Here is a 24,642-nt window from a genome sequence, read left to right on the forward strand (position 1 = left end):
CCTACATACAACTGCACAGATTATTTTTCTTATTTCCAAGCAAGAATTTATAGTGGATTTTCTTTAATACACAGATTTAAATTTAATTACACATAGTCAAATGTATGTACACCCTCACTAATATTTGGCTAAATGTCCCTTTGCAATTGACAGAGACAACACATTTTTTTAGCCATCAACATGAATCAAGAGTTAAATCTGGCTGGATATGAGACTCTAATCATCTGAAACTGTGCCAGAAATTACCCAATTTATAAGCTCAAACATTAAATTCTGATAAGAAGAGGTCAAACATCCATGCAGAATTACGGCAGACATGATGGGGTGGATTTATGTACAGTTGATGCCAGAAGTTTACATACACCAAATAAAAGACACTAAAGTCTTTTATTCTCATTTGAAATTAAATCAGACCAAGCTTCTCTTGTTTTGAGTTAGAATTACTCAAATTATGTTGCTTTGCTAAATGCTACAACAACACAGAGAGAATACAGTATTAGAGATTTATTTAATGCCAATACATTTCAGTATTTGGCAGCATTGAATTTGAGCTACATGACTAATTGGGTCAAATGTTTTTGGTTTTCCTTAAGCGTCTCAATTGTTCACTTGGTTCTAACTGAACTAAAACAAGGGAAGTTTGGTCTGATTTAACTTCAGGAAACAAAATGCATCCCTGTCGTTTTACTCTGTGTATATAAACTTCTGGTTTCCACTACATCCAATAAAGTGGTGCACCAAATGCTTGTTTTAAATGTCAGTGGTGTTTTCTGTTGCCTTATGAGTTCACCTCGAAAAAGGAACTGTTCCAATCTTTTATTAAAAGACAAAATTTAATACGAGTCATGTCGATGATGACAGGATGTGTATTTATTTTTTCTCTCCCCTCCAAGTTACTTTTTGTGGGCTCTAGTGTCCCTCGTATGAAAGTAGGCTGACAGGAAGGGGGGAAGACATGCGGATTCCGGGAATCGAACCCGTGACGGCCGCGTCGAGGACTCAAGGCCTCCAAACGTGGGTCGCGCTAACCCCTACGCCCCAGGATGTGTATTTCTAACTCAAAATGCAGTTGTAGTTTAATACATCAATGTTTCACCTGCCATGTTAAAGCCTCATAATGGCATTACATTGAAAATAGAAGTAGTGACCTGTGGTGAGGTTCATAGCGAGTCTGCGCTGATACAGAGAGCGAGAAAGAAGTGGTTTCGAGTTGTACTTTAATGGTTTCTCCCTTTGCTGTGGAGCAAAGGGAGAAACGCTGGAGGGCAAAAAGACACATATATATATATATATATATATATAGTTTTGAAGTAAATATTTGACCTTTAAAGCTTTTATCAGAACACGCTTTTATCCAGGGTTTGAGTTTTGTAACCAGAGTTTAGCGGGATCTTCCTGAGCTCCCTAAATTTGCATTTTCCACACTGGGAGTAAAAATCTTGTTTGCATTGATAACACTCGTTTTAACGTCTCGGGCAGGTGACGCAGCCCGGGTCACGTGTTGGACACGCACCTGTGTCAGGATGAGCTAATTGCTGTGGAGCGAAGAGACAACTGAGAGAGAGAGAGAGAGAGAGAGAGAGAGAGCGCGCGCGCGCACCCCCCCCTCCATCACATCGGTTCTCACCCATGAGACAAATCTGCCTCCGAGCTGAGATATTCCTGTTGAAAGTTTGTAGAGCAGGTGTAATACACCTCTGTGTCTCCCCCCACGCCCACGCGTGCGCAGAGAGCGGATGCCAAGAGCGCGCAGTTTTGCGGTGAGCCCAGCCGTGCGTCTCTGCGAGTCAGTGAGCCTGCGCGGCTCGATGAGCAACAGCAGCAGCCACAGGAGGAGGAAGACGCACACACAGCTATCGTGGCTCAGAGCTGGTCCGGATGGCACCGAGTTCCCGCTGAACGCCAGCGGCAGACGGAACAAGTGGCGAGTCGGGGGGTGGGTGGGGGGTCTGTGCGTCAAACTCAAAGAAGTCGGGATGGACGGGAAGGGCACTCTGAAGATGTTCAGGAAGAAACCGCGGGAGCTCATCAAGACGCCGTCCATCTCAAAGAAGAGCCGAACAGGAAGCCCGGGGCCACAGAGCGGCGCGGCGTCTGTGAGTAGCGCATCACTTCTGGTTTCTCCCTTGTTAGTCTGTTGGTGTGTGTGTAGAGTCAGATAACCTTCATCTGGAGGGGACAGGCTGGACAGATCTCCAACCAAGAGGTGTTTCTATTTGTGTGAGAGTGGAGGGGCTTTTAACGCCTGCTCCCAGCTTTCTCAAAAAAAAAAAAAAATTCTGCTTTGCTGGCTGCATGGTGTGAGAAACTGTCAACTGCATGAAACGTCTTGAAGGCAATCACCAAAACGCAGCGTCATGAGGGCAAAATGCGCTCACTGGCACCCGATCCCACATTGGCTCACATCTGGTCAAGTGTTGCATAGGAGGTTCATCTCTTGCGGGTTTTCGTTCGTTCAGTTCTTTCGTGCGAGCCATTCTGCAGTGGCTCGGTGAGAGACTGCATTCAGAAGTGGATTGGAGCTGCAGCTAGATTGAGAAGAATGCTGAAACGTAGCAATAAAAACAGCTACAACCCTTACTCCACCACTCAGAGAGTTAAGAAAGCAGAGTCCAAAGGCAAGGACAAGCTGGACATACTGCCCAACAAGCACAGCATATGGCTTAAACAGGTAGGAGGCTACTTCTCTTCAACGCCATCCGGATAAGTGCAATATTCTAGTTCCTTACGTCTGACCGAGATGTTTTTGGTCAGGTCAGAAATGTGTTTGACATTAACCCCTAAATTTTTTTCAGTGTGTCTCGTTTGCACTTCATTTGGGGGAATTTCCAGTGTGGCCTCTCCAACCATCATGACATTCGACACTATGTGTCAAATTGCCACACCCGAGGCAGCTTGGAGTCAGGAAGTGTTGCACAACGCAGCTCAGGATCTTGTGAAAGGCTTCCTATGTGTGTTTACCAACAGCAGAGCTGCTGCTGCTGGTGCTAGCGGTGGCGGCGGAGGCCGTAGGGGCCATCGTAGGTCACTCCTCTCTGTAGGGAGCCTTAACGGTCTCTAGCCGTCGATCGTTTACTGAAGCGGCTCAGTGCTGTTTCTCTCCCGTTCCAAAAATTGATCAGAGCTACCGTTTCAGCTTACAAATACATCGAGCTTTAAATGCGTCTTTTGCTTCATTAAGAATCGGATGAATGTTGGTATACCAAGCTGAATTCAACCGAGTTACTTTTTGGATGGGTGAATTCACACCGCAGGCCTTCTCGAGGTATTTTTAAAGATGAACAGGTCTGGTTCATTTTCAGAAGTATAAGTATAAAAACGGATTTAACAATGCAGATGTAGACAGATTCAGATAAAGTCGGGCCCAAATTTAGTCACACAATTGATAAACTTAGAATCAAAATGATAATTATTTAACCAAGAAGTTTATTTCGCGTTGAAAATGAGACGGAGATCTCCCAAAAGATGAGAAGACAATGTTCAAAGGGTATCATTTTTTTTAAGAAGTCTGTTTTTCATTTCATTTAGACTGGCATGTTAAAATAGTTGTACTCTTCATATAACTGTGGAGCAGCGTTTTGTACATTTCCACTAATATTTTGATGTTTTATCTTTGCTGATGAGCTCCAGGTCTCAGAGGTGGGAAGGCCTCCTTGTCATCACCCTAATCTTCTACCTTCATAGATTCAGATCAGATTCAATCAGATCTCTGGCTGAGTAATAATAATACTCCCAGTCAGAAGAAACGTATCTCTCAGATGTATTTTGTTCTATTTATTTTTTATTTAAAACTTAACTGACCAAGAAAAAGCAGCTTATTGTAGGAATTAATGAGTGGGATCGGTATTCCCTTTATGTTTTGATTTAAAAAAAAATAATTTAAGGGCATTTCTTCCTCTTTTATCTGGTATAATCCTTTGAAAAACCACTGGAGTCGGTAGGACGAACCTCCAGTGGAAAACTTAAAATCTGCATTTCTTTCTCCCAGCTGTCCATTCTCTCGGAGCAGCCTCGGAAAGATGCGGGCGACGCCGCCCTCTCCTCCTCGCCCTGTTCCTCCACCGCCTCTTCGAGCTTCACCCCCACCGCAGCGGGGCTCCAGGATTTGTCCCTGTCCTGCCCGGGGACCCCGAGCCCCCAGCACGCCAAGCTGGCCGCCATGCAGGGGGTGGGTTGTCCGTCCCCTGTCCAGACCCTGAAGAGGCCCACCGCTCTGAGTCGACACGCCAGCGCCGCAGGTCAGCCTCAAGAACAACCTTCACTTCTACACAGTGTCTCATTAAAGTCATCACACCTGGCTGCTGAAGGCGTGGCCCTCTGTGTCAACAGCTGGGTGGATGTGTGCGAATCTGGCGCTTCAACAGAACATCCTAGTTCTTATAGGATGATTAGACTCTAAACAGAAAGCAACTTTGAAGGTTGATTATTCTTAAAGAAATCTTAACATTCAAAGCTCTCAAATTCGTTGTACCCCAAATCTCTCCTACACCTAACTGCACCTCTAAATTTGCTTTGTGTGTTCTGTATATTCTTCAATTACATCGTAATTCTGAGGGTAGTTTGTGTCCACTTTGAAGAGCTTTCTTGGAACCGTCTCCAAGGAGTTACTCTCTTGAGAACGTCTCAGAGGTGAAATATTCCAGGCAAAATTGACCGTCTTGTGTTTCCATGTCTGCCCAGGGTTCCCGCTGCCATCGTGGGTCCACACTAAAGGTCAGGGAAAGGGGGCCTTGAGCCCGTCCCCCCAGTCCGAAGTACCGGAGAGCACCGTGATCGAGGTGGAGGACATCCCAGCCCTGCTGAGGGACGTGGCACGCTTCGCCGAGGCCGTGGACAAGCTCAAGGATGTCGTGCTGGCTGAGGGTAAGAGGCAGACCCCCGAGCAAAGAGAGAGAGGGGTCCAAACATTTTGGAGCTATTCTATTTGAGTTAACTTTGTATATCCGCTTCCTGTGCTGTAATCGACATGAAATATTATAACATACTGCCTGTTTTCACGTCGGGGCAGACAAAATACATCTTTGTGTCATTGTGGAGACAGGTATGTTTGTTCTCACAGGGAGGGGGGAGTTCTCAAGCAGGACAATGCTGTTTTTGGTGACTTTATTCAACTTCTCACGAGCGATCTGTCAGAAGGCCCTCCTGTCGCTCTTACATCAGCCCAAACACGTGTGCTTTACGTGAGTGACAGCGGCGGCGGGCGGAGCCTCTGTGTGCAGCTTCCTCTCTCTTGAGTTGACGAGTGCGCTTCCGCTGCGCCCACAGACGCGACCGCGCTCTTGTCTCCTGCAGGAAGCCAGCTTCTTGTTTACTGCAGCCGTGTTCGTGCACTCTGTGCCCCTCCTGCACGATGCAGCCGAGCCTGAAACGGCCTGCGACGCGGCAGAGCCCACAGTGGACCGGCTTCCACAAGCAGAACTTCTCAGACTGTCGTCCAGCTTCCTCCATAATCTAGTTACAACATATTTATTTATGGCAGATCCTGAACTATTTTTCTGTCTCCTGCTATCTTTTGTGAAGTCACGCTCTCCACCCATGTTGGCTTTCTGAACAGGAAGCCATGATGGATAACTCAAAGACAGAAAAGCCTCGTTGAACACTTCCTACTCTGATGGGTTGACCTACATCACCGTCACTCTGACTCTCATAATTCTGCTCCTACTGTGAAGCTCTTTATTTTACTGTTATGGTGCCACTTTGTTTTTTTGTTTTTTTTACTTTAGTTTTCAGTTGCGATCAAGGTGACCTGCCTTCGTGAGCCACAGGAAGCAGATACAGCAGACTACCAGAGCTGAAGACTAATCTTGCAAATCTCGAAAAAGGGCCACATCCTCTGTGGCACCACTGCAAAACTGTTCCCTTCTGGGTCACCTGGTGCTCCTCCACCATTGGCTGAATTCGACTGACAGACTGTGGGAGAATGAAGGTTTCAGCTGCTGTCTTACCTCCTCCAGCTGCAGGCGGCGCTAGGTAGCAAAAAGACGATTGTAAGGAGAGGAAAAAACAACAAAAAGTGTGGTGAAGAACACAATTAAGCAGGCTGTAGTGTCTTCACTGGGATCAAAGCTGACCTTTAGTTTACTTGACTGTCTCACACTGACTGTTCTTTGTTTTGTAACACCTTGTGACTAGGGAATTTGTCTGCTTTTTAGCCAAAAGGGAAATAAAGCGATTGCTGCCACTCAGCTGCCTCCTAAACATGCTGCCTTGGCTTTTTTGGTTGTGAAGCGAAGCTAGACGACTGGGTTTTTTTTTTTTTTTTTTTTTTGTACTGTCGAAATTCCCTCCAAACTATTCTTTTTTTTCTTTTTTCTTCTCATTACAAAGCACTTTGAGCTGCCTTGTTGCTGAAAATGTGCTATATAAATTAAATGACCTTGACATTCACAAGCTTTAATGTACTTTATTAATGCTGTACGCGAAGTGGAAGGAAATGATGCATCTTGAGAAAAAAACTCAAAATGATTTTCTTTGCATCCTGGATTTGTAGCTCAACATAATTTCTCCATCAACTTTGAGCAGCTTCCCTGTCCGCGTTACAAAAAAGCAGCCCGCAGCATGAGGCTGCCACCATCATGTTTCACCAAGGGGGGCTATGTGTTCAGGCTGATGTGCATTGTCACACTGTGGGTTTGCCTGTAGGCCACATAATATTTGGTCTCATCTGACCAGAGCAACTTCTTCCTCTTTGTCATGTCCTCAGCATGAATTGTGGAAAACTTCTTGATGTTTTCGTCTTTCTGCTCTCTGATAAAGGCCAGACTTTTAACAGTTGTCATGTGGATGGATTCTCCCGGTAAGCGTCGGATTTAATACTCCTCCTTGTTGGGCCTTTCAGCCCAGCTGGAGATGATTGAAGAGAACGCTGTGAGATGTTTAAAGTTTGGGGTTTCGTTTTAAAACCTAACCCAGCTCTAAAGTTCTCCACAGCTTTCTCTCTGACCCGTCTGTGGTGTTCCTTTTTCTTCATGTTTGCGCTCTAATTTTCTGTGAACGCTTCACAAAACAGCTGAGGTTGAATCTTTTTGCTAAGTAGATAACCTCTGAAGAGAGTTGATTGAATTAAATTTTATTTCAGGATAACGCAGTGATGGAGGCTGAATAAAACTAAACGCTGCTTCTTCTTTTTCTTTTTTGTTTTCTTCAGATTTTTACTTATTTGACTATTGATACAATTCTCCAAAGTTTTTGACTTATAATGTGAGAAAATGTGAAACAGTTCAGTGGCTATAAATACTTGTATGGAGCATTTTGGCTTCCAGGCCAAACAAGAACAACCAAATTCAACAATTAATCACGTCCTAATTAGTCTGAGCAGTTTTGGAGCCTTTAACACATTTACAAATCACAATATGAGTAAAGCAGGTTTATTTAGTTATTTATGCTAATCAGTTAATTCATGTCTTATTTCCTGTTGATCATGAGATTTTAGAGAAGCTCCAAATCTATTTGCCTCTTGATGGCCCCATTTTCATACCAGAGTGCTGCTATTTTATCCCAACCTACTTTCATTTCCTAAACACAAACCAACACACTTACCAGTATCAATTCATTTTTCTCAATAGTTGGGTACACATATATATATATATATTTATATATATATATATGTGTGTGTGTGTGTGTACTGGTGTGTAATATTGAATGCAACTGTATATTTTCCACCAATCTTGTATTGCATCTTGTTTTCAATAATTCTGATCCCTGTTTGGTTCGATTGACAGATTATATAATCCCTGATCAGACTAGAATAACTGAGTTACCTCCTGCTGGTGAATATTATTCACATCCAATATTTCCTCACAGCAGAAAGTAAAAGTAGAAAATGGAATTGGAGTGGAACAGCCAGCACCTTTTTTTTTTTTTTTTTTTTAGAGCTAAAAATATTTTAATATGGTTTTTCATTTTTCTTTGTTGTCTTCTTGGCTGAAGATTGGCCCATGAGGGGATTTCTTTTTTTGTAGAACGACGAGCTGAGAGGAGTGTGTGCACAATGAGGAAAACTTCTGTATCGGTTTTACCTCGAGTTGTTTTTGCAATCCTTCAAATCAAAATCCCAGTCAAAGAGAAAATGTCACTCGTACTGCTAACTCGTACCAGAATGATTTTTTTTTAAACCTCTTTCGGTTTAGAGTCTAAACATTTCCACATTAGTCCCAGCTAGACTAGTCACAACAAATTTTGCTGCACAGTAAATTGTCCTAGAAAGCAACTTTTAGTAATATTTGAAGCCATTGATAATGATATAAGAATACAAGTTTTCCCTGTCAAAGACAAACTAAACACTTGACCAGGAAGATACTGTAAATATCCAAAATAAAACACGGCAATCAAAAACGATAAATAAAACGGAAATAAAACCCATACATAATCGAAACCATAAATAAAATGGATCATCAAGTCTCTGTAAACAAAACTGCACTTCAAAAAATATTCAGAATCCAATTATCAAACGCATTATAATTTATCATGTGGATAATTGATGAAGTGCAAGAGGCTTGGTCTCAATGGCCAGAAGGAAATGTACTTTTATGATGAAGTTTAAGGAAGAAATTAAAGCTTCAGCAGCAGCTGGGTAATGTTGCGGCCTGACGAAGCTAAAACAATGTCTGTCCTATAGGACTGGTGTGGTGCTTGTCATTATCAGAGCTCTGCAGAACTTAATCTGTAATTCAGCGGCTTATAACACACAGGATGACAGGACAATGGTTTTTGCTCCCATTTAAAGATACGACCAACAGGAAATGAAGGGAACTAAAGGCTCTCTGCTGCAAAGTGGATATTTTTCCGTTTGTTGTGGAGGCAAACTTTTACAGTGGAAATAAAACCAATAATTCTCCTCCTTGCATCTCAGCGTTTTATGGTGTATATTTACATCATGGAGCAGCTCACAAGCAGCAATAATTAAAGCCTATACCAGATTTAATTACATCTGAGAGCGGCTCCCGCAGAGATGCTGATTGTTTAACGGAAACATTCACAATCTGTGGCACCGTCTCTTTTTTTTTTTTCTTTCTTACTTTTTTTTTTGCGGTCTTTTTATATGCTCGTCTCACCCAGCTCTTCCTTCACACAGGTAAGGAGAGCCAGCGGCCCGTGGCACATGAGTGTTTGGGAGAGGTGCTGCGAAACCTGCGTCAGGTCATCAACACGTACCCGCTGCTGAACACGGTGGAGATCCTCACTGCTGCTGGGAAGCTCATCTCCAAGGTCAAAGGTGAGGAGAAGGTAGAGGAGGGTTTCAATGTTCTGGGGGAAACTGCTGCAACCTGAACATCTGGACGTTGCTGCAGGGTTCCACTATGAGGCGTCCAACGAGACGGACAAGAAAGACTTTGAGAAGGCCATCGAGACCATTGCAGTCGCCTTCAGTAGCAAGTAAGTGCAGCAAGGTTATATTTAGCAGCTGTAAGTGAAGCTGGTGTTTGTTGCCGTTGGCGATAACGGTCTGGCTTCGTAATGGTGTCCACATGTATTTGACATACTCTAATGGTGTGTGTGTGTGCTCGTAGGTGTGTGTGTAGTAGTGAGCTGAGAGTCTGATGTTGGGAAGCAGAGAGAAGTGCTTGATGGTGACACATTTGCATGAGCCAAAGCTGAAAACAGGAAGTGGCTTGTTTTTTTTGTGTTTTTTTTCTTTTGTTTCTTTTTTGTTTTTTTCATCTACCGTCACAAAACCAAAACTTGAAACTTCTGTTGACTACCTGAGATCTAACGGCACAGTCTGAAGCAACGAGACGGTGTGAGAATGATCACCGGAAATTAAATGCACAGGAGGAAAGCGGATCAAATCAACGATTTAAAAATGATTCGAGATTAGTTTGTGTTTTTTTTTTTTTTCATTTACTAATTTTCTTAAAAGTAAACCGGTGAAAAGAGAGCGAAGTGTCTGTGCCGCTTCAGGGTTTAGACAGCCGTCGGTTTTAGGAGGAAGTGAGCTGGCAGAGACAGTTGAAATCTGCCTGACGTGTCTGTTTCCTCATTCCCTCCTCCGCTCTCCGTCCAACCGACCTTTCTGTCACAACAAAACAACTCGAACATGGAGTACCCGCTTTTGTGCTTTCGCTGTTTGTCCAACATGTTGCCAGACAACCCCGGTTTCACAGGAAACAAACTTATTGATTTCACAGAAAAATGATTGAACCTGATAGAGGTGACTTGGTTCAAAAGTTTTATCTTTGTCACTTCCTGTCTCTGCTGTACCTGCAAAAGGTTTCGCATTAGGCTCCGACCTCTTCCCTTTTTTCCTCTTCTAAAAGCGTAACTGTTCACAAAACCAAACTGACTAATGTCTGAGCCGTAGTTTCTACACCTCTGCTACAATGTGTTTAATATCATTTACCCATTTATTGATAGGAATATCAATAAATGGGAATATCATTAAAAGTTGCTGTATTTAAATAACTCTTAAAAGTTAATCTTGTATACATTAGCGCTATAATTACAGTTTAGGGCTGAAACAATTGAATTAATTACCAACTAAATTAGTGATACATTAATCCTTAACTGGAGTAAACAGACTCAAAAATAGACTATTTGCTGAATGAGTAACACATTCAGAGCAGTAATTAGGCTAAAACTGTGCAAAAAATATATACATTTTAGATTTAAGGGAAAACATTTTTTTTTTTTTTTTGTAAATTTGCTCTTCGCAGAACTCCTGAAGTGGCATAGTTTTAGCTTCACTAAAACTCTGTTCACTCAAATTCTGTTTAATAAAATGTCCAGTTAAGCATCTTGTTATCTCATAGCTAGAGAAATTATTAATCAGTTAATCCAAAAATTAGCCCTACTACATTACATCACCCTAAAAGAGCAAAGCTTTTCATATGTTGATGTTAGACGTATTTTCTTAGCTGCAGATGTTTTGCTACAAATGATCAAGCATTCACTAAGCAATGCTCTTATTGTATTTCAGGTGATAAAGTGTTTATTTTCTCACATATTGAAAAAAAAAAAGACATTGAATTGTTTTGTATCTCTAATATTGTACTAAAACTTAAATGGTGACATGCAGAATGTGCCAATTTTTTCATCCGATTAATGGATTGAATAATTTTTCACTAAAATGACCGGTAGCTGCAGCCCTATTACATTTAACCCTAAAATGTAATTTCTGAGAATGAGTATTATTAAAAAAGAAACATTAATTTCTATTAAGGTGGAGCTATTGATAATTGATGAGTCGGACCATAACACTTTTGCATAATTTTAAAAAATGCTGTTTTTTTTTAAATTTATTTATTTATTTTTCATTTGTGGTGAGTCATAATAAAATTGGCAGAAGTAATCATTTTAAAACTCACTGAAATGCCCCCGTTTCTTCCTCTCCAGTGTGTCCGAGCTTCTGATGGGGGAAGTGGACAGCAGCACGCTGCTCTCCCTGCTGCCCACAGAGAAAAGCAGAGTGAGTTTGAATCCATTACATCCTACATGCCAACTTAAACAGATTTACTACTGTTCCCAATGAAAACCATAATCCAGAAAGTTTCACCGCCAAATGTCTTGTGGTTTCAGTCGATGGAGAACTTGTACGCTGCAGCAGGTCAGGGAGTAGAAGGGGGACACTTCAGGAGTGACCTGCATGACAACGGTACGTGATGAGCTCCTCCACTCCAATTACTGCTAAAATTAACGTTGCGTAAAATCAACCCAAGCCCCTATATGACAAGCTAAAAGCTCAATTTCTGGGCAGCAGACGCAATGTTTCACAGTAACATGTCCTGGATGACACAGTGGGTTGTTAGTAAGAACTCCTAACTCGCCTCATCCACCTTTGACCTCCTTTTAATGTCTACCTGGGTGTATGGAGACATTGGACTTGAGGATATGATCGATGGTAGAGATGGTTTGAACTTCCTCCTTCTCTCTCTGCTCTTTGGTCCTGCTCTGCATCAATGAAGTCTCCTATAACTATTTAAAAAATACATTATTCGGGTTTTTACCTCCATACTTTTCAAATTCTACTCAGTTCAACTTGTATTCATGCCGATGCATCTCCCAGTTCAGATTGGACCAGATTGAATCTGTTTTTAATGTTAAACAAACCCCAGAGGTTTTTTTTATATCAGTCTTAGTAATATTAAGTATTTTTAAGTATATTCTTAAAAAAACAGACATGCTGTGAGGCAACAGTGGAAAGGAATGATTTATTTCTAACTTGAAGAAACCTTCAAGTTAGTCATATGTCATATGAGCTTAACATTTTTTAAAGTATTGTAAGAAAAAAAGTACAACAAACAAACACTGGAAACAACTAAAGTAAATGTTCAGCATTGAGACATTTAAAATCTTCTACCTGAGACCATTACAGAAACTACTGCAAACCTGGGCGTACCAGAAGGAGGCTCGAATCAAATCACAGTTGGTAGGAAAAACTGCTTTGTTTTGAGTTCGTCGACTGACGAAGGTTTGCGTGTCATTTCACAGGCCGAGTTGAGGAAGTGGATGTGATTCTCCAGCGCAGTGAGGGAGGTGTGGACTCGGCTCTGGTCTATGCCAAATCCATTTCTAAGTACATGAAGGATCTGATAACTTATGTGGAAAAGAGAACCACGTTGGGTAAGTGGAAATGCCTCAAGTTCAGGCTCTCAGAGGACAAATGTCCTGCATGGAAATTTAAAGAACAGAAAATGTTTGTTTTGTTTGTTTTCTGGTTATCTAGAAGTCACAGTGGCTTGTGAAAGTATTTCACAGGGAACTTTACAATAGAGCACACATTACAACCACAACGTTCAATGTGTTTTCTGGGGGATTTTACATGACGGGCAATTATGAAAGTGGAAGAAAAAGATTTTTATTTAGCTCCCTTTACTACGATGCTCTTAAAAAAATTTCACTTCAACCAGCTATCTTCAGCAGTTGCCCAACTAGTAAGTGTGCAAAACCTATGTGTATCTTATTCTATAAGCAGCTGAACGCAAATGCGTGACATATTTTTTCATTTTTAGTTGCTACTTTATAAATCTTGGTCAGATGTACTAAGTCTTAATATTACTGTGAGTTACTGTAGATGTTTACGTTCAGGGAACACATCTCTGACGTAAAATTCTGATGCCACTATTTGCAAATTTTCTTCAGGCAACAAGTCATTGCTTGACAAACGTCTTTACTGCAAGTTCTACTGTAATAAAGTGAAAAACAAGGATAAAAATCAGAAATATTTTAAGCAACTACTTTTTCAACCTCTTAAAAGTAGCAAGCTCTGCTGCAAGTCTTAATCTGTCAGCACATAAGGACAACAAGAGTAGATTTGGTCTTGGCTGTTGTTTTTGCTTTTTATTCTTCATTAAAACATTAGCTGTACCACATTTACATCACTCGCTGTGAAGCAGTACGATTCTCTGTATAGTGTGGAATTAAGTCTCTAAACTTTTCAACAACCACAAGGGGGAGCTACAGTGCCAACAGGTTTTGCTGCTCTTGTGTTACAGAGGCGGAGTTCTCCAAAGGCCTTCAGAGATTATACCAGTCCTGCAAACACAGCATAACACACGTAAATCCCATTCTTTCTATTTCCAAATATCAAAAATTGTATTGAAAAAGTTCTGAGGGTATCGTTAAATCTTCTTTCACTGATATGAAGTGTTGTGTTTCTCCCTTCAGCCCCACATGCCCCTCTACTCCATCTACTCTCTCGCTCTGGAGCAGGACCAGGAGCAAAGCATAGGGCTGCAGCAGGCCAACACCACTCTGCACAGTCAGACTTTCATTCAGGTGTCTGCATCATAAACGCAGCTTCTGCACCTCTGACCTTTTTGCTCTCGATCCAACCCTTGACCTAACATTTGGCCTTCCCCACACAGCCGCTGCTGCAACGCAAGCAGGAGCACGAGAAGAAGCGGAAGGACATCAAGGAGCTCTGGATTCGAGCAAAGAGAAAGCTGGTAGGACATTTTTTTTGTTTTGAATTGTACATGGCTGGTTCGGATTTCAACTTGCGATTGAAAATGACTTTTCTCGGTTAGCTGGAGTGCGAGGCAAACCTGCGAAAAGCCAAGCAAGCTTACATGGTTCGCTGCGAGGAGTACGAGAAGGCCAAAACGGCGGCCTGCAGAGCCGAAGAGGAGGGAGGAGGTTCTACTGCAAAGTCTGTGGAGAAGAAGAAGCGTGTTGAAGAAGAGGCTCGCAACAAGGTGTTTATGAGTATTCTTAATTGATTCATACCTTTACCTCTACAACTACATGACAATAGACATCCGTCTGCCTACAGATGCACCTTGAATATCTTTTTTGAGCTGCGCAATGTGATATACCTATTAGAGAAGCTAAAGCATAAACTTGTGTTTTTATATCTACACAGGCAGTCGAAGCGGAGGCCACCTATAGAACATGCATCGCAGATGCCACCACTCAGCAGCTGGAGCTGGAGCACACGAAGGTGACGGTGCTGCGGCAGCTTCAGGACGTCATCAAACAGAGCGACCAGACGCTCCGATCGGTCAGAACGCGCATAACCAGTCCAGAAGTGCCACCACCGCCGCCTCGTATCTGCTGCGGACGCTGAAGTGCGTTTACACTTTTGTCCTTCCTCCTGCAGGCCACCATCTCCTACTACCAGCTCATGCACATGCAGACCGTGGCGCTGCCCGTCCACTACCAGACCCTGTGTGAGAGCAGTAAGCTGTACGACCCCGGCCAGCAGTACGCAGCCCACGTACGAGACCTGCAGCTGCCCGAACAGCCTGGCGTCCACTACTCGTTTGAGACGTACTCCCCGACCAGCTCATCGTCCAGGTGAGGGATTCTCTCAGAGCAAACACCTCACACAAAAAAAACCCTTAGAGGAGGGGTGTCAAAGTCCTTCTCATTTCAAGAGCTAGTTGTGGCAGAATGTATTAATAAAACTACATATTGACAAAACTGTTTGAATTATATGGCTTTCGCTGTATTTGGGGAGTATTTCTGAAAATGTAGCATCTTTTCACGTTGATGTAATTTGAAGCTATCCAAAAACAAGTAATTTGATTTGACGAAATAACAGTTGTTACATTGAAGTTCTCTTCATATGCCTGTGTTTCGAGGGCCACATAACCAGCTACGGCGGGCCGGATTTAGCCCCCAGACCTCGAGTTTAACACATAGGAGACTGCTGAACATCACAACTGAGACCAGCCTCCCTGTTCATGCTAAAGGAAAACACAAATTAGAAAACTTGTTGTGAGAGCAACAAGATCTTTTTTTTTCTCCAACTAAAAGGATTTGAATTCAAATTCAGGTTTTTCAGATTTCAGTTTCTTTGTCTTGCACATAAAAATCCCACTAAAATACATTAAAATCTGTGAAAATCTGAAAAGGTGCAAGGAAAATCTTCAGATGTGTTGAACAGACATCCATATAAAATGCTAAACCGAATATAACAAATGATTTCAGCCACAGACCAAGAAATGACAGTTTCAACACCGATCAACATACGAGTCAGACTGAAGGTCCCACCATCAGTGTGGATCCTACTGCTGCAGAGGCGGAGGCTCAACGCAAGAGTAAGCAATGCCTTCCAAGAACCGTGGACATCGTTATTAAGGCTTTAAAGCTAAGCTGCTATTCCAATGTTTGCTTCTCCTCTCATTTTGTTGTTTTTCATTTTTCCAGGACAGGGACACAAATCCTGGGGTTCAACAGTGAGCAATGACAGTATGGTAGACACGGGGCTGGATTCTCCCACTGCCAGCACCAGTGAGTCACAAATTTGTTTTGGTGAACAGTTTGACAGCAAACTGAAGATTACCTCTTCACCGTGCCACTAACAAACCAATAAGCCCTTTGAAAGTTCATTTTCTGTGTGCTGACTTATAAACATCTGGTTTTACAAAGGTTAAAGGTAAATTAAGTTTTAAAAAAATCTCACATTGAGCCGTAAAATTTTTAGGTGACATTTCCAAAATGGCTCGAACGTCCTCGACTGGAACAATGTCGTCTGATGAGGAGACAGATGAGAAAGATGGAAACGTTTCATCGTTTGAAACTCCAAGTACGTTTTAGCACAGGATCGTCCTTCCGCTGCGCTTTCTGTGGCCGACTTCTCCTGTTCTGTGTGTGACGACGACGGTTCTGTGCAGATATTAACGGCATGGATCCAGACGTGGTGGTCTCCACCAGACCTTTCCGGAACATCGGCCTGTCCAAAGCGGCCCAGACCCACAAGCTGAGGAAGCTGAGGACTCCTGCCAAGTGTCGGGAATGTGACAGCTACGTTTACTTCCAGGGGGCCGAGTGCGAGGAAGTGAGTCCTTCATCAGGACTTTATTCATTTATTTTGCAGAAGTTCTGTACAATTATATTTTCTGAGGAGTTGTTCTTTTAGACTTTATTTTTCAAATCAACAAGGAAATCTATCTGTGTTGATTTCTCAAACCTTTTTGAGGAAAAGTAACAGTTTTTAATACATGCTTTTAACTTCTGTAAATTATGTATTTTTATAAAATGCTGACCTCAGTTCTTAAACTTTTTAACAGGAGACAAAAGGTGTTGAGGGGCCACACAATAAAATCCTTTTCATTGTCTTATAGATCAAGTTAATTAAATGTAATTTAAATATTAAATAAACGTATAGACATTATCATCATTGATGAGATAGATTTAAAGATATTAAAGACCTACCTTAATGCCAAGTTTATATTTCAGTGCCAAAGTTATATTTACAACCTTCTGTTGTAAATTAATGATTAAAATTTTCAACGCATTTGATCAACTTTGAAAAATAAAGCATAATTAAAGATATGCCTCCGTTATTGTTTTACAAGGATTGTTTTCCCCACTGAGTAAATGGATTCAGTTTAAACATGAGCCATTTCTAAAATATTCAGACAATATTGTACAGCAGTGACAGCTACGTTTACTTTAACATTTCGCATAAATCACCATCAGGCTCATGATGGAGGGCTCTGAACGAGCCTCCGCATGCTTACAGTTTTATAAATTATAACTAGAAGCACTTCTGGTTTTGTCTGCACTTCTTTTCATTGTGTGGCATCACGGTAAAAAAAAAAAAAAAAAGACCCGAAAACTTTCAGGCTGATTTTTCTATCCCCTCCCAGTGTTTCCTGTCGTGTCACAAGCGTTGCCTGGAGACCCTCGCCATCCAGTGTGGCCATAAGAAGCTGCAGGGCCGCCTGCAGCTGTTCGGCCGGGACTTCACCCAGGTGGCGAGCTGCGCCAGCGACGGCATCCCCTTCATCATCACAAAGTGCATCTCTGAGATCGAGAGGCGCGCCCTCAAGATGAAGGTGAGGAGGCTCCCAATCTCTCCGTTCAAGACGTTTGGGCCGGTGTCAAAGTGTCGGCCGTGAACCGCTGCCTCCTCTTCGCAGGGCATCTACAGGGTGAACGGCGTGAAGACCCGCGTGGAGAAACTCTGTCAGGCCTTCGAAAACGGCAAGGAGCTGGTGGAGCTGTCTCAGTGCTCGCCGCATGACATCAGCAACGTCCTCAAGCTTTACCTCAGACAGGTACACGAAGCATCCTAGAACAAGTACCCACACTTCATCACTTCTTCTAGTCTCTCAGTTTGATTTTGTTTACCAGAGGTAAAATGGTAAGACATTAGATCCATTAGAGAACTGAATATTTGAACTTGCCAAGTTTGATAGTTTTTACTTTTTATATCTTTCTGTATTAAATCATTGCGATTAAAATTTGTGTATATATTATTCCCCTGGATTGGCCAGAAGTCGGTCAAATTTTAAAAACGGATAATAAGGTGCCATTTTTAAACCTTTTAGCTAAACTAGGTTATAGATATGTTTTGCATAAATCTCAACTCTTGCTTAGATTCCAGTGCAGGAACCTCAAGAAACTGTTAAAACTGTGAGAGCTTGGCCCTCATTTTGCTTTGTATTTGATTCCAGTCGTCCTCGTTTCCATGTTATCTGAATTCTGTGCATCTGTTTCCTGTTGCCTCCAGCTGCCGGAGCCCATCATGCCTTTCCGTCTGTACAACACACTGATGGGTCTGGCCAAGGAGAGTTTGCACAGCGAGGGAGACGCGCCCGAGGGAGAGGAGGCCGAATCGAGCAGCGCCAACCCAGTAGCGGTCCGGGGCCCCGAGCTGGTGGACCTGGGGCCCGACTCGGACCGGGAAGTCCTTGTTTTGGTGGACAGTCTGAAGGAGCTGGTGAAGGAGCTGCCCAAGCCCAACTCTGCTACGTTGCGGTACATCGTTCGCCACCTTCGAAGGTCAGCTGGCAACTAGGACTTCTGCTAATGATTATTTCTGTTCTCAATTAATCTATCGATTATTTTGACGATTAATCGGATAACATTTGATTTGCACATCCTGCAGATTTTTCATTTTAGCCTTTTTTTATACAACATTAAAAAATGCAAATAAATAATTCAGTTCCTTTTTTTTCTTACAATGAGAAGATGAACATTTTATTGCCTAAATGCAACAACATGGCATTCCTTTAGTGAACAGCAAAATATACTTCAATACTTTTCAAGTTTTGTCCTTTCTGCTTGATTTTGACATCAATACAGTGTTGTAGGGTTAATATGTTTAATTTTTTGATTAAACACCTCTAATTGGATAACCAAAAGATGTTTAATAGATTTGTTGTGCAGAATTTGAACTAAAATATTTGAGGAGTTCTGGGTTTTTCCTCTTGAATGCAAAATATATATATTTGTACAATTTTGGTTTAATTACTGTTGCTGTTCTTTCTGCAAATTGCATTTTTTTGAGTCTCTATACTCCAATTAACAATTAATTGATAAATCTGTTGACGATTTCAGTAATTGATTTATCACGATCAATTCGATTAATCATTTCAGCTCTAAATAAAACCACTAGTTTCCATGCGGTCCCACTGACTAAGTTTCTGTTGATCCAGGATTGCAGAGCTGGAGGAGGACAACAAGATGAGCCCCAGCAACTTGGGCATTGTGTTCGGGCCCTCCCTGATGCGTCCCCGTCCCACCGGGGCCACGATATCCCTGTCCTCTCTGGTGGACTACCCTCACCAGGCCCGCATTGTGGAGGCCCTCATCGTCTTCTACTCTTCAATATTCCAGTCGAAAACCTCCCAGACCAACAAAATCGCACGCTCCACATCTACATCCACGCAGCAGGTAGGTGCTGGGAAATATTTCAGTCAGTACAAATATTTCAGTCAGTACACAAATATTCATTAACCTAGAATTTTTTCTTTTCTCTTACTACAAACTTCCAACATCGTTCCTAATTGTAACATTAAAAATTTTAAGAGTGATGTCTCATAAAATTCCAATTAAATACATTAGTTTCCTCTAACATGACGAATTTTAAAATATGAAGCAGTTTTAAGATTTTCCAACCAATCTATTCAATATAATATTGATATTGAAGCATATGTCAAACTCGAGGCCCACGGGCCAAATTCGGCCCACCAGAACTATTTCTATGGCCCACCAGGCGGCCACAGAAATACAACTTCAAGATAATAGTTGTGTGTTTAAATATTATTTTATCAGTCAAATTAGTTTCTGTTTGTATGAATTACTTGGCCTTTAAATATAATTTTTTCATAAAGGTACAATATTTTACCAGTTGATCAATTTCTGCCTCAACCGGATCTTTGAGGACATTCATGGTGTGGCTGGAAATGAAAATGAGTGTGATTAATTTTTATTTCCTTGCTCTAAGGAGCACAGAAAGTTGATCAACTTCACATCTGTTGTAAGCATCAATTTTCCATTTGAAATGCACATAAGCATCTTTGTAAACAATATAAATATGGTTGGAAACCCTCCATAAAACCCAGGAACTGTTCAGTTGAAACTATTTTAAGATTGTCTCATGTGATGCAATGTGTTAAATGAAGATAAGCAAATCTCTCAAACCTCCCCCGTCGCCTCACTCAATCAGGAAAGTGTTGGAGTTAAGATGGAAAGCACTGGAGATGGAGAAGAGGATGGAAGCAAAGACGACCAGAACAAGCCGGACTCAGACAGACAGGAGGAGGGCTGCGGTGAATTTCTATATTAACTCAAATCTTTTGAAATCCTCTCTGAGTAAACAAGGTTTTTAAGTTTGGATGCTCATTTCTAAACCAGGAAGTTCTTTGGGATCGCTGGGCTCCAGCGACCCGCTCCCCGACTCCGACTCGGAGCTGGACGAGGGCAGCCACAGCTCCAGCAGGCTGATGAAGCAGGAGAGCGTGGTGAGCACGGAGGACGAGCAGCTGAGCTACAGGGACAGCCTGGACCTGTCCGGCCACTCCGCCACCCACACCGACCCGGAACAGGACACAGAGCAGGATCTGGACATCCCCGAAGGAGACGGAGAAGGAGAGCCCCCCGCTGTGCCGGAGAGCGCCCCGCCAGAGGAAGACACAGCAGCAGCAGAGCAGGAAGTCACGACCTCACTGGCTGAGCTCAGCGTGAACCAGTCCAACAACAACAACAACCAGCTGAGCTCCCCCATAGCCAGCCTGTCGGGCGTCCCGCTGGCCTGCCTGTGCAGAAAGAATCTACCGCTGACAAGGAGGCGGGACACAGAGCCTGAGTTTGTCTGATTACAGGATTTTAAATTCAACCGACAGAGTTGGATGTCTGCAAGATACAAATAAATAAATGTGCTTTTATACATTAAAGTCAGTCGAGGATGTACGATGAGACTAAAATGAGTTTTTATTCCACTTTTGTAAAAGGTCATTAATCTGGCAGAGAAACTTCTGCACGCTTACTGCTCTTTGAATTAACCGTCACTTCAAGAAATTTGATTTCATGTACTTTTTTTCCAGCATTTTTGTAGTTCTACAAGCTTAATGTGAATATCGGTCAGATAAGTTTGTAGTTAGTTCAACTACTGAACAGTTTCCTTTTTAAAGTGCTGTGAAATTTTTAACTTTAGCAATTTCTGACATGTTTTCCATCTGTCTCTGAATGTCTGACTTATTCTAATAAAAATTGATTTTTATTTTGAAATGTTCCTCATGTATTTCTGTTTAGCATTTTTCACCTAACAGAAAAAGGAACCAATGGAGAGCAGGAAGCGCGTAGTTTCTGCCCCCGTCATGATGTCACTAGTCTGGTTTTAGGGAGGGCATAAAGAGGAAGTGTCTGTGAGAGACGAGGTTAAAAAAAGAATCAGCATTAGAAACTCCAGCCTACAGCAGCTACAGCATGCCTTTCAAAAGGAAAAAGAAGGTAGGTACTCGCATTCTTGACACAGCTCTGCACACCAGTAAAACTTTGCTTTAAACTAAAGATTCAGGCAACCATATTTAAATTGACTTTATTTTACAAAAAAAATCAGTAAATACACACAAAAATGGAATCTACAGAAGTTAAAAACAAGGAGAAATTCCATCCACAAGCAAAAATTGGATTTCAGCGGTCCTGAAGGTCGATTCAGTAGAACTAGAAAACAAAACGGACGCGTGTGTCAGATTCTGCAACTCAAAACTGAAAGACTTAAAATACAAATGGATGGTTCAGAGAGTTTAAAACTGGATAATGTCTTAAAAGTTGTTTTGCGTACCTGTCCATCACTGGACCAGCCTGTAGGTGATGTACCTGCCAGCAGTTTCACTGGGCCGGATGATTTTCACAACCTGTAATATTCACAAAAATAGCTTCCATTTGTTTTTTTCTTTCTTTTCTGTTTCCATAACACTGCTGACGGTGTTTTGCATTTGTCCAAACATTTATTCAAATCACACAACTGTACAGCTCATAAAAGTTCCAGTAAACAGAGAGCTCATTTTGAAGTGAATCATTTTGTAGTGAATCTGATAGTGAGGACATTTGTGGTGTGCACTGTTGGTCTGCAGCTGCACCCGTGAGAAAAACATGTTTACAGAACCAACTGGACCCTTTGTGCAGTTCTTTAAATGTCAAATCTGCTTTCAGGTGCAGGCACTTCTTATTTTATGGTTTTATCTTTCTACCTCTGTGGGAATTTGCATGTTTGGATTTGCCTGTCACCTTGCTGGAGTTTCCCCACTCAGAGATGTTACAGATTATTTCTACTCGTATTTAATGCATTGTGCTTGTCTGTCTTCGCTGCGTGTTTACCGTACCTGTCCTCTCTTCAATCCAAAGTAGCGAGCCACGGGGTCTCCGGCCTGTATCCTTGGTAACTGGCTTTCCTTTAACTTACTAAATTAAAAGGTGTTAAGGAGAACAAAGGCACAAACGGAAAACAAAGCATAAAACCTCTTGGCACACTGCAACACACACTGCAGAGGTGGAACGACCAGGATACTATCTGGCTAGAAGTTCAGTCACTTCCTCTTTTGTCATGACGATGTGCTCAGGAACAAGCTGAAAGTCAAAGACAGGATGCAGAATTGAACCCGCTGTTTTTAGTTCATGTTAAAAACTAAACTAAAATAACTCATTGTTGTTTACCTCATGCTCTGTGATGTTAATAAGCAGCTCCTGCTGCAGAAACTGCTCCAGTATGTACTTGGGTGCCATGTCCACTAGAGACTGCAACAAATATCAATAAACTGATTTAGAAAAACATCCAGGAAAGAGTCGCTTTTCCAAACCTTCTCACGCGAAGCGTTGCATGACTGTGAAAGTTGTTCACCTGCTTGGCCGAGGGCGTCATGCCCATCTGAACCACAATGATGGCTCTAGTGATGTTCTCCTCCTGCATCCGCTGGCAGTACATCTTGATGGTCTTTATCCCCACTTTGGGTTCCTCTGGCAGGGACGACAAAACGATGAACACGAATATTTTCATCCATCAGATCAAACACGTCTCAATTTCAAATAAAGCAATAATATTTACTGTGCCTCATTTCTTTCTGTTCAAGTTAGAATTTGAATACATTTGCATCTTTCTCTCAGGAAAAGACTAGAACTGTTTACACCTGTTTGGGCAGTTTGACACATATGGAAAGGAAGTTTTCCTGCATCAATTCACGAATATTTGATAAATCTTTCAAAACGTAGTATTGCATATCTCAATTTCTGGTTCAAGTCTTCTTGAGATTTCTTGTCACTTGAAATATGTAAAGGATGTAACTTCAGTTTTATTTAGTTGGTTTTATTTTTTTGTCAATTAGGCCGTTTCCTGGAATGTACCAAGCACTGACCTGCTGATAACTACTTATTTTTTCAAGCTAGAACATATAAAGGAAAAGACATTTTGTAGTTCTAATCCCAAAAAATGAAGGAATTTCAAGATTATCATTTATTATTAAAATTATTATTATTATGCTGGCAAAAGCCATTATGAATTCATAACTAGAGGGTTACAAATTAACATTGTGTGTCTGTGCTGATACTGGGAAGCAAATATAATCAAAATATATCAGTGATAGTTCCTTCTTTGACAACTCATAAATATAAAAATGATGTACAAAAAGTAGACTGAAAGTAAGAAGTAAAATAATATTTAATATAAAGCTTCAAAGGAATTTAAGATCATTTTTTTTTGCTCAAAATTTCTTCAATAAAACACAAAAATTCAGAATGCTTCAAAGTAAATCAAATACTTTGCACACTGCCGTTTAAAGGCTGAACTGTAAACGCAAAATCTTACCAGGAAAGAAAACAAACATCTGGTCTGTGGGATCATCATTATGTGCCACCAGCACTGTAAGGTCTGTACGTCTGGGTCGACCTTCGCTGGGTTTGTCTCCGAACTGACTCTTGAACTCCTCCAGAGTCTGATCCAACTCGTCTTGCGTCACCAAATAGCCTCTGTCATGGCAGAGCTGTGGGAGAATCAGAAGCAACGTAGGTTTATTTATTCAGAGCAAGTTTGTCCTGTCTGACAGTCCGACCATATAGACTTTATCCATCACTGGCTCTTACTTTTAGTATAAGCTTATAGTCAAATAATGATAGTTAGTTAGTGGAGTCCAGAAACCTTACAGCGACAATATTTACCTCCAACCGTATCGTTACTCATTTTATCGGGCTTTATTTTATTAGGTTGCTACTTGCACTGAAAATGCTAAATGTCAACAAGAAAAGAGTTTAAAACTCTATGAAACCCCAGGATTTCCAACACCACAAAGAAGATCTCTTTATTGAAACAAGCGACCCGCCAAGCTAACATGCTAAGGAAGATAACTTTCAAATCTAACGCACCTGCATGATGGTTTTGCGGATTTTCCACAGCCTGTAAGTTTCCTCCTCGTCATCCATATCGCCTTAAATAACCCAGCTGAACAAAATGTACAAAAAGGATGGAGTTTTTTAATGGATAAGACCGTTTTGATCCTCGTCTTAGACAAGGCGACACACGCTTTCGTTTACCAACGCAGGGTAATGACGTCACGTGCTGTGAGACATGATACGCCAGTGCGTCTGCCATATTGTGAGGGGCAGCTTCGTATTAGTTACCCACCGGAAACAGTATCTTGTTTTGTTTTCTTTTATATGCGGATGTTTTCCTGGTTAAAAGGCTCACAGAAGTTCACGTTCCAGTAATTTTATATTTATCTTGTGCTTGTAATACAGAAAACTCTTATGCAGCTCCACAATACACTTTTGTTCAGCTCGGTTTTAGTTATAATCAGGGTCATGGTCTTTGCCATAATATTGCGTTAATAATAATGATTATTATTGCAATATTGTTGCGAAAAAATATTAAAATTGTGTTAAATTTTCATTTATTTAAATAACTGATGACAATCACAATATGGCGGCGACGTTGAGGTGGTGCATTTGAATAATTACGCTAGCTGGGTGAATTATTATTGT

At 41.6% G+C, this 24,642-nt stretch overlaps 2 protein-coding genes across 3 annotated transcripts; one reads left to right on the top strand and one right to left on the bottom strand.

Annotated features, from left to right (window-relative positions):
* The first annotated feature begins 1,782 nt into the window (after window positions 1-1,782).
* Window positions 1,783-20,901, top strand: arhgap45 (Rho GTPase activating protein 45). 2 transcript variants are annotated; one of them, XM_014470932.2, is made up of 24 exons: window positions 1,783-2,096; window positions 3,989-4,238; window positions 4,681-4,863; window positions 9,074-9,214; window positions 9,291-9,375; window positions 11,332-11,404; window positions 11,515-11,590; window positions 12,427-12,558; window positions 13,431-13,492; window positions 13,603-13,713; window positions 13,803-13,883; window positions 13,965-14,132; window positions 14,300-14,437; window positions 14,537-14,733; window positions 15,370-15,479; window positions 15,589-15,672; window positions 15,866-15,967; window positions 16,056-16,219; window positions 17,034-17,222; window positions 17,307-17,444; window positions 17,900-18,171; window positions 18,828-19,065; window positions 19,841-19,943; window positions 20,029-20,901. In XM_014470932.2, exons 1-24 carry the CDS (start codon window positions 1,809-1,811, stop codon window positions 20,487-20,489), a joined length of 3,846 nt encoding a protein of 1,281 aa, XP_014326418.2. In that variant the 5' UTR covers window positions 1,783-1,808; the 3' UTR covers window positions 20,490-20,901. The 2 variants fall into 2 exon arrangements, with proteins under 2 accessions (XP_014326418.2, XP_023195018.1); XM_023339250.1 differs by lacking the exon at window positions 1,783-2,096 and adding an exon at window positions 2,141-2,671.
* Window positions 20,902-21,185: 284 nt separating this feature from the next.
* On the bottom strand, window positions 21,186-24,200 carry polr2e (RNA polymerase II subunit E). Its single transcript, XM_014471474.2, has 8 exons — window positions 24,028-24,200; window positions 23,474-23,648; window positions 22,514-22,629; window positions 22,330-22,410; window positions 22,184-22,242; window positions 21,999-22,077; window positions 21,458-21,530; window positions 21,186-21,336 (listed from the first exon to the last, which is right to left on the bottom strand). Exons 1-7 carry the CDS (start codon window positions 24,082-24,084, stop codon window positions 21,465-21,467), a joined length of 633 nt encoding a protein of 210 aa, XP_014326960.1. The 5' UTR covers window positions 24,085-24,200; the 3' UTR covers window positions 21,186-21,336; window positions 21,458-21,464.
* Window positions 24,201-24,642: the final 442 nt, after the last annotated feature.

This window comes from Xiphophorus maculatus, chromosome 9 (assembly GCF_002775205.1).
Source record: "Xiphophorus maculatus strain JP 163 A chromosome 9, X_maculatus-5.0-male, whole genome shotgun sequence".
Lineage (NCBI taxonomy): Eukaryota > Metazoa > Chordata > Actinopteri > Cyprinodontiformes > Poeciliidae > Xiphophorus > Xiphophorus maculatus.

Bases quoted from the DNA above. Each gene is read 5' to 3' on its own strand.
- arhgap45 (XM_014470932.2), top strand. From the start codon at position 1,809: ATGAGCAACAGCAGCAGCCACAGGAGGAGGAAGACGCACACACAGCTA. The intron at 11,591-12,426 runs GTACGTGATGAG...GTCATTTCACAG, and splicing joins GAGTGACCTGCATGACAACG to GCCGAGTTGAGGAAGTGGAT. The intron at 19,944-20,028 runs GTGAATTTCTAT...TTTCTAAACCAG, and splicing joins CAGACAGGAGGAGGGCTGCG to GAAGTTCTTTGGGATCGCTG.
- polr2e (XM_014471474.2), bottom strand. From the start codon at position 24,084: ATGGATGACGAGGAGGAAACTTACAGGCTGTGGAAAATCCGCAAAACC. The intron at 22,411-22,513 runs GTGAACAACTTT...TATTTGTTGCAG, and splicing joins TGACGCCCTCGGCCAAGCAG to TCTCTAGTGGACATGGCACC. The intron at 22,078-22,183 runs GTATCCTGGTCG...CTTTTAATTTAG, and splicing joins ACTGAACTTCTAGCCAGATA to TAAGTTAAAGGAAAGCCAGT.